This window comes from Schistocerca piceifrons, chromosome 1, assembly GCF_021461385.2.
Source record: "Schistocerca piceifrons isolate TAMUIC-IGC-003096 chromosome 1, iqSchPice1.1, whole genome shotgun sequence".
Classification (NCBI taxonomy): Eukaryota; Metazoa; Arthropoda; class Insecta; order Orthoptera; family Acrididae; genus Schistocerca; species Schistocerca piceifrons.
The window spans coordinates 887,763,204-887,772,867 of NC_060138.1; the positions used below are offsets into that span (position 1 = coordinate 887,763,204).

The window sequence follows — 9,664 nt, forward strand, 5'->3', positions numbered from 1 at the left end:
ACCTAACTAACCTAAGGACATCACACAAATCCATGCCCGAAGCAAGATTCGAACCTGCGACCGTAGCGGTCGCGGTTCCAGACTGTAGCGCCTAGAACCGCACGGCCACCCAGGCAGGCAGGCTGGTAGAAGCAAGCGAACAAGGTACAATAGGTGTAACTTAGTCTCCCCTCCAACCAGTACTTTTCCTGCTCACGATTTTCGGTCGGTAGGATCTGCCGCATAAATTAAAAAGAAAGAAGGAAGTCGGCAGTCGTTGTGCCTGTAGAAGCTGTACTCTCTTCCAATAAGCTGAACCCTCGTGTAAACAAATGTATAATATCTTCCACAAAATTTCGGGCGAACTGCCGGATGTTTGTAACTTTCTGCCACAATATTTCGGCACAGTGTCTTACGGCCATCTTCAGGTGATACTGTCGAAAACGCACTTAGCTCTGGTATTTAAGGCCCCGCCGGCACATGCGTGGTGGATTCACTTGGCGTTGCGCATGCGCTACTTAGCGCATTTGATTCTGCTGCGCTGCGCGCCCTCCGTGGTGAAAACTCGCCGCATCGATATCAATTCGATTTTCTTCCCGCGGATCCATCTCAGGACTACGCTGGCTACGGAGCTCACGAAGTTTTTCAACGATTGGATTCCATGCCGAATTCAATTGAAATCCGCCGTCTCGATTAATAAGGGACTCACTGTCAGACAGTCGTATATCCTCGAATTCATTAATAACAGAACTCCTAAAGTTAGACGTAAGGACCACAATTTTGATCTCACTGTAATTCATTACATGACCAGTGGAAATACAGTGTTCGGCGATGGCAGGTTTACAAGTCTGAAGGAGGCGAGTATGCCGCTCATGTTCTGCAATGCGATCCAGAACAGTACGCTTCGTTTTCCCTATGTAAGATTTGCCGCATATGTTGATTACACTTTTATAGTTTGGCCTCATGGTTTGGATCGTCTACGAACTCTCGCATAACATCTGAACTCCATACACGAAAGCATAAAATTTGCTATGGAGTTGGAGAAGGAGGGGTGCCTGCCTATTTTAGCCGTGTTGGTGCAACTTAAGGGCGATGGCACACTTGGTCATTCAGTATATAGAAAGCCCACTCACACAGATCTTTACTTGCAACCCGCTAGTTGCCACCATCCGGCACAAACGATGAGTGTTTTGAAGACCTTGATTCACCGAGCACACGTCATCTCTGACACCGATAGATTGCAAACGGAACTAGAGAACCTGCAGACTGTGTTTCTGAGGAGTGGGTATTCGTCCCAGCAAGTGGAGAGAGCGCTGCAGGCCTGTAAGCGACAGAGCGAAGAAGAGGCCTTTAAAACGACTGCCTATTTATCATATATTGGTAATATCTCACCACAGATAGGCAGAATACTAAGAAAATATAATGCGAAAGCAATCTTTCGCCCTCCTGCAAAAATTTCGTCGCTGTTGGGATCTGTCAAAGATGACCTAGAGCAAGGCAGGTGTTTACAGGTTTCCGTGCGAATGCGGAAAATCTTATATAGGGCAAACGAAGCGTACTGTGCAGGATCGCATTGCAGAACATCAGCGGCATACTCGCCTCCTTCAGACTTGTAAACCTGCCATCGCCGAACACTGTATTTCCACTGGTCATGTAATGAATTATAGTGAGATCAAAATTGTGGCCCATACGTCTAACTTTAGGAGTTCTGTTAGTAATGAATCCGTGGAAATACGACTGTCTGACAGTCTCTTATTAATCGAGACGGCGGATTTCAATTGAATAAGGCATGGAATCCAATCGCTGAAAAACTTCGTGACCTCCGTAGCCAGCGTAGTCTTGAGATGGAACCGCGGGAAGGCAACCGAATTGATACCCGTGCGGCGAGCTTTTACCACGGAGTGCGCGCGGCGCAGCAGAATCGAACGCGCTCTAGTAGCGCACGCCCAACGCCAAGTGAATCGACCACGCATGTGCCAACGGGGCATTAAATACCAGAGCTCAGTGCGTTTTCGCCAGTATTACCTGACGATGGCCAGAAGACTCTGTGCCGAAATATTGTGTCATGAAGTTACAAACATCCGGCAGTTAGCCCGAAATTTTGTGGAACAAAATGTACGCCGGGAAAGTTTTACATCTCACAAATGTATAATCTGCCAATTGGCATCAGATGCATTGTTCACGCACCTAGTGCCGGAAGACGTTTGGAAGTAGGCCTCTCTTATGTAGCGGACATTTGTTGTTATTCTAGTGTGAACGCACCTCTGACAGTTGCTAAAGCATCAAACGCCTGAAGTCTTTACTAAGCTCTGTGATAAACGTTTAACCCATGTAGTTCTTGTAACAAACTTAACTGGACATTCGGTTTTGCTGTGACTTATTGTTATTAAATCTAATTACAAAAGCTTTCTTTGGCTGTTCTGCCGGGGGACCGAATCACCTAGGTACGGTTCTCTCGTCCTTTCTTGCACCAGCAAGAGTGTAATACCGCCACTGCTAGCTGGTTCGGAGACTCGTACAGCAATTGTGGCCACTGTAGCTGCGCCAGGTGCCCGCTGCCGGTGTACTTTTGTCCGCGTGCCGCCTTGCCTCGCGTTGTCCGACCTGCCTGAGCTACACAGCGCTACTCTATGCCCATATAAATCTACATCTACATCTACGTGATTACTCTGATATTCAAATAAAGTGTCTGGCAGAGGGTTAAATGAACCACCTTCAAGCTGTCTCTCTACCGTTCTACTCTCGAACGGCACGCAGGAAAAACGAGCTCTTAAATTTTTCTGTGCGAGCCCTGATTTCTCTTATTTTATCGTGCTGATCGTTTCTCCCTATGTAGGTGTGTGCCAACAGAATTTTTCGCAGGCGGAGGAGAAAACTGGTGATTGAAATTTCATGAGAAGATCCCGTCGCAACGAAAACGCCTTTGTTTTAATGATTGCCACTCCAATTCACGTATCATGTCTGTGACACTATCTTCCCTACTTCGCGATAATACAAAACGAGCTGCCCTTCTTTGTACTTTTTCGATGTCATCCGTCAGTCCCACCTGATGCGGATCCCACACCGCACACCAATACTCCAGAATGGGGCGGACAAGCGTAGTGTAAGCAGTCTCTTTAGTAGACCTGTTGCACCTTCTAAGTGTTCTGCCAATGAATCGCAGTCTTTCGTCTGCTCTACCTACAATATTATCTAAGTGATCGTTCCAATTTAAGTTTTTTGTAATTGTAATCCCTAAATATTTAGTTATATTTACAGCCTTCAGATTTGTGTGACTTATCGCGTAATAGAAATTTAGCTGACCTCTTTTAGTACTCATGTGAATAACTTCACACTTTTCCTTATTCAGGGTCAATTGCCACTTTTCGCACCATACAGATATCTTATCTAAATCATTTTGCAAGTCGTTTTGATCATCTGATGACTTTACAAGACGGTAAATGACAGCGTCATATGGCGTTCAATACAATTCCCCACACTCGTTAAAAGAACAAAGTAAGAGCATATGGACTATCAGACCAATTGTGTGATTGGATTGAAGAGTTCCTAGATAACAGAACGCAGCATGTCATTCTCAATGGAGAGAAGTCTTCTGAAGTAAGAGTGATTTCAGGTGTACCGCAGGGGAGTGACCGTTGCTATTCACAGTATACATTAATGACCTTGTGGATAACATCGGAAGTTCACTGAGGCTTTTTGCGGATGATTCTGTGGTATATCGAGAGGTTGTGACAATGGAAAATTGTACTGAAATGCAGGAGGATCTGCAACGAATTGACGCATGGTGCAGGTAATGGCAATTGAATCTCAATGTAGACAAGTGTAATGTGCTGCGAATACATAGAAAGAAAGATCCCTGATCATTTAGCTACAATTACAATATAGCAGGTCAGCAACTGGAAGCAGTTAATTCCATAAATTATCTGAGCGTAGGCATTAGGAGTGATTTAAAATGAAATGATCATATAAAGTTGATCGTCGGTAAAGCAGATGCCAGACTGAGATTCATTGGAAGAATCCAAAGGAAATGCAATCCGAAAACAAAGCAAGTAGGTTACAGTACACTTGTTCGCCCACTGCTTGAATATTGCTCACCATTGTGGGATCCGTACCAGATAGGGTTGATAGAAGAGATAGAGAAGATCCAACGGAGAGCAGCGCGCTTCGTTACAGGATCATTTAGTAATCGCGAAAGCGCTACGGAGATGGCAGATAAACCCCAGTGGAAGTCTTCGAAGGAGAGACGCTCAGTAGCTCGGTACGGGCTTTTGTTGAAGTTTCGAGAACATACCTTCACCGAGCAGTCAAGCAGTATATTGCTCCCTCCTACGTATATCTCGCGAAGAGACCATGAGGATAAAATCAGAGAGATTAGAGCCCACACAGAAGCATACCGACAATTCTTCTTTCCACGAACAATACGAGACTGGAATAGAAGGGAGAACCGATAGAGGTACTGAAAGTACCCTCCGCCACACATCGTCAGGTGGCTTGCGGAGTATGGATGTAGATGTAGATGTAGAAGTTATCATTCCATGGTGATGTCACAATGTCAAATTACCTCTGGTACTAGTCTCAACAGATATTACTTCTGTTTTACCCGATGACTTTCCGTCTATTACTACGAAGTGTGACCTTTCTGATAGGAAATCACGAATCCAGTCGCACAACTGAGGTGATACTCCGTAGGCACGTGGTTTGGTTAGAAGACGCTTGTGAGGAACGGTGTCGAAAGCCTTCTGGATCTAAAAATATGGAATCAGTTTGACATCCCCTGTCTATAGCACTTATTAGTTCATGAGTATAAAGAGCTAATTGTGTTTCACAAGAACAATATTTTCTGAAATCGTGCTATGTGTCAATAAATCGTTTTCTTCAAGGTACTTCATAATGTTCGAATACAGTATATGTTCCAAAACCCTACTGCAAATCAACTTTAGTGATATAGACCTGTAATTCAACGGATTACTCCTACTTCCCTTTTTGGGTACTGGTGTGACATGAGCAATTTTCCGGTCTTTAGGTACGGATCTTTCTGTGAGCGAGTGGTTGTATATAATTGCTAAATATGGAGCTATTTTGTCAGCATACTCTGAGAGGAACCTGACTAGTATACAATCTGGACCGGAGGCCTTGCCTTTATTAAGTGATTTAAGCTGCTTCGTTACTCCGAGGATATCTACTTCTATGTTTCTCATCTTGGCAGTTGTTCTTGAGTGGAATTCAGGAATATTTACTTCGTCTTCTTTGGTGAAGGAGTTTCGGAAAACCGTATTTAATAACTCTGCTCTAGTAGCACTGTCACCAGTGACTTCACCGTTGTTATCACGCAGTGAAGGTATTGATTGCGTCTTGCCACTGGTGTGCTTTATGTACGACCAGAATCTCTTTGGGTTTTCTGCCAGGTTTCGAGACAGAATTTCGTTGTGGAAATTATTAAAAGTATCTCGCATTGAAGTACGCGCCATATTTCGAACTTCTGTAACACTTTGCCTGTCTTGGGGATTTTGCGTTCTTTTAAATTTGGCAGGCTTTTTTCGTTGCTTCTGCAACAACGATCTGACCCGTTTTGTGTACCATGGGGGATCAGTACCATCACTAATTAATTTATGTGGTATATATCTCTCAATTGCTGTCGTTACTATCTCTTTGAAAACATTCCACAACTTTTCTACACTTACATGATCAGATAGGAAGGAGTGAATACTGTCTGTTAAAAAGGCGTTAAGAGCATTTTTATCAGCTTTTTTAAATAGATATACTTTGCGTTTCTTTATGATGGTTATAGGTGTTACGGTATTCAGCCTAGCAGCAACTGCCTTGTAGTCGCTAATTCCTGTATTCGTCACAATACTCACTATTTGTCCAGGATTATTTGTTGCTAAAAGGTCAAGTATGCTTTCGCAAGCATTTACGCTTCGAGTGGGCTCATGAACTAATTGTTAAAAATAATTTTCTGAGAAAGCATTCAGTACAATTTCGGATGACGTTTTATGCCTGCCGCCGGCTTTAAACGTATAATTTTTCTGGCATATCGAGGGTAGATTAAAGTCACTACCGACTATAATTGTATGAGCGGGGTACTTATTTGAAATGAGACTCAAGTTTTCTTTGAACTGTTCAGCAACTATATCTTCTGAGTCGGGGGGTCGGTAAAACGATCCAATTAATAGTTTAGTCCGATCGTCAGGTATAACCTCTACCCATACTATTTCACACGAACTATCTACTTCTATTTCGCTACAAGGCAAACTACCTCTGACAGCAATAAATACTGTATTTAATCTATCCTTTCTGAACACTGTTAGATCGTTTGAAAAAATTTCGGCTGAACTTATTTCCGGCTTTAGCCAGGTCTCTGTACCTACAACTATTTGAGCTTCAGTGCTTTCTATTAGGGCTTGGAGCTCTGGTTCTTTCCCAACACAGCTACGACAATTTACAACTACAATACCAATCGTTTCTACAACTACCTTACTGTGTTTTACCTGCCCACTTTTAGACGGACGTCCCTTCTGTGATTCCCTGAGACCCTCTAACCTAAAAAACCGCTCAGTCCCTTCCACACAGCCCCCGTTACCCGTGTAGCCGCTTCCTGTGTGTAGTTGACTCCTGACCTATTAAGCGGAACCCCGAAACCCACCACCCGATGGCTCAAGACAAGGAATCTGCAGTCTACGCGGTCACTGAACCGCCTGAGCCTCTGATTCAGACCCTCCACTCGGCTCTGCACCAAAGGACCACAGTCAGTTCTATCGACGATGCTGCAGATGGTGAGCTCCGCCTTAATCTCGGAAGCAAGACTGGCAATCTTTACCATTTCCGCTAGCCGCCCGAGACCAGACAGAATCTGCTCCGATCCAAAGCGACACACGTCATTGGTAAAGACATGAGCCACCACATGCAGTTGGCTGCACCCTGTACTCTTCATAGCATCCGGAAGCACCCTTTCCACATCAGGAATGACTCCCCCCGGAATGCAGACGGAGTGCAGACTGGCTTCCTTCCTGCCTCACTCTCGCCGCTGCCGCTACTTATAGTGCTACAAAAATAGTGCCGGAAAGGGACTAGAGTACCTGGAAGCGTAGCTTGCCGACGGGAGGGCGGGCGTAGGGTACGCCTCGGAAGGCGAAGAAGGGACGGGCGGAGGAGGATCGCAAGGTGACGCCGCGTAGAGCGCCCTGTTCGACGTGCACCACGGGCCGCGCCGAGGAAGCGGCCGCAGCTTTCAGCAGCGGCAGCAGCAGCAGCAACAACACGGGAAGGCTGCAGCGCGACATGGCGGGCGACATAGCCGAACTGTGGACCTGCGCGTCTGCTGCCAGCCGCCGCAGGCTAGGAAGGTTGGGGAGGGGAGGGGGCAGCTGGCAAGGACGCGCTCACCTTGCCCCGTTGGACCAGGCGCCGCGCCATCGCTCAGGCAGATGTAAAGCGGCGTGATAGCCGGGCTGCAAGGCCGGTATTACACTATCAAATTTCTTTGTCAAAGATTTGATCAAAGATGTGATCAAATATTCCGTCAAATGTATTTGACAAAGATCTTTGACGTAGCGCTAGAAGGGTATTACACTGTCATCATATTTTTCGTCAAAGTTCAAGATGGCTGACAACAACAACTTGTTATTAACCGCAGCAGTTGCATGTACCACAATTGCACTGTGTGCACATGCGGAAGAGAAGCGGGGGAAGAAAAGGAAACATACCTGGGTGAAGCTGTGGGTTTTACGACGACACGATAAAAGCATTCAACAAAACTTGTTACGTGAGCTTATGGTGGCGGACGTCAAGTTGTACATCAATTACTTAAGAATGGATGAGCATACATTTCTGTATGTGCTCAATGAAGTGTATCCTCATATCACAAAGAACAATATTCACTTAAGAACTGCTACATCTGCAGAAGACAGGCTCACTGTAACTCATTATAGGAGAGGGTTAGGTTAGGTTAGGTCAGGTCTCCAATCTTCGTAATCTATTTTTGTATTCAGCGTGCCTCACGTTGTAAAGCACCTCATCAGCTTCATACATCTCTATTAATTTTGTAGTTGTCGGCACACACCAATTGTATTTACCGGCAATGTTTTTAAAAACGCTACAGACGACAGAATGCAGCGATGCTCCATGTGGTAACATGTCACATTGCAGTGAACAGAAGACAAACGACGTCTGTGATCAGATCTACAGCGAGGCCCTAGATTTGATCAAATATTGGACGATATTTGACAAAGTTCCCTATTACACCATCAAATATCTTTGACAAAGATATTGGACAAAGATTTTGACAAAGAAATTTGATAGTGTAATAGTGTAATTTGATAGTGTAATGCGTCGTGTACGAGTATAAATGTCCCCCCCCCCCCCCCCGCCTTTCAGATGAGTGACTAAACTCAACTGCTCGTGATAGGTGCACGCCACGTGCCTGCGTCCAAATCAATCGCCTACACTGTTGTGCTTGACGTCAGTCAATGAACAACTGATTGAGTCGACTATGAATTTCTAAAATCTTGAGTAGGGTACAAGTAAACACATGATCCTTTAAAGAATCGAATTCCCATGTATTAACCACCCAAAATCGTCTGACTGCTTCAGAGATGTGTTAATGCGATAAGAATACTGACGGAAAAAAACCGCAACACTAAGAAAGTTTTGTGCAATATAAACAAAGTTGACAGGCGTGTTTCTACATCTCTAAGATGATACAAGGGTAATCCCAAAAGTAAGGTCTCCAATATTTTTTTTTTGTAAGTACATAGACCCGTTTATTTCTACAATGGGTTACATCATTTTACAGCTTGAACATTTAGATATTTTTCGACATAATCACCATTTCTGTCGATGCTTTTTTGTAGACGCTGTGACAGTTTTTGTATGCCCAAAACCATACCAGATCGCCGCCATGCTGTTCAGAAAGTTATGAACCTCTTCTTTCACCTCGTCGTCGAAGCTGAATCGCTGGGACCACAATTAACTCTGACAGGTACTGTAAGACTCAAACGGGCAATTCAGCACCGGAGAAGAGGAATGTTGAGCAAGGGCGTACACATTCTCCATGACAACGCTCGCCCACACGTCGCTCGGCAAACCGTTGCTCTCCTGCAACAGTTTCAGGGGAACATAATCACCCACCCACCCTACAGTCCTGACTTGGCGCCCAGTGACTATCACCTGTTTCCTAGGTTAAAAGAACATTTGGCCGGAAAGCGATTCAGCTCCGACGATGAAGTGAAGAAGAGGTTCTTAACTTTCTGAACAGCATTGCGGCGAGCTGGTATGACATGGGCATACAAAAGCTGCCACAGCGTCTACAAACATGCATCGACAGAAATGGTGATTATGTCGAAAAATAGCTAAATGTTCAAGCTGTAAACTGATGTAAGCCATTGTAGAAATAAACAGATCTACTTACTTATAAAAAAAATAGGAGACCTTACTTTCGGGATTACCCTCGTATCTATTCAAATTTAACGTCAGTCTCATGAGAGTGACGTTAGCAGCTACAGTATGAGGATGCAACTCAGATATGCCTTAAATACGAGCTGTAACGGTCGTGGACGTTACGTTTGAGATTGCACGTCGTGATATGATGTTAGTCAAGAATGCCTTTAAGGTGACAAAGACACAATTATCAACATTCACTAAGTTGGAATCTGGATATTTCTTCTGCGTTACTGCAGAAAAACTTGAC

The 9,664-nt window shown here is 44.6% G+C and overlaps 1 protein-coding gene across 1 annotated transcript in view; it reads right to left on the reverse strand.

The window, feature by feature from the left end:
- LOC124716843 (venom carboxylesterase-6-like) overlaps positions 1-7,277 on the reverse strand; it is a 221,237-nt gene extending 213,960 nt beyond the window's left edge. Inside the window, exon 1 of the mRNA XM_047243399.1 lies at positions 7,056-7,277. Coding sequence (XP_047099355.1) covers positions 7,056-7,271 — 216 coding nt within the window. The 5' untranslated portion in view covers positions 7,272-7,277. The remainder of the gene's footprint in view (positions 1-7,055) is intronic.
- Between the last annotated feature and the right edge of the window lie 2,387 nt (positions 7,278-9,664).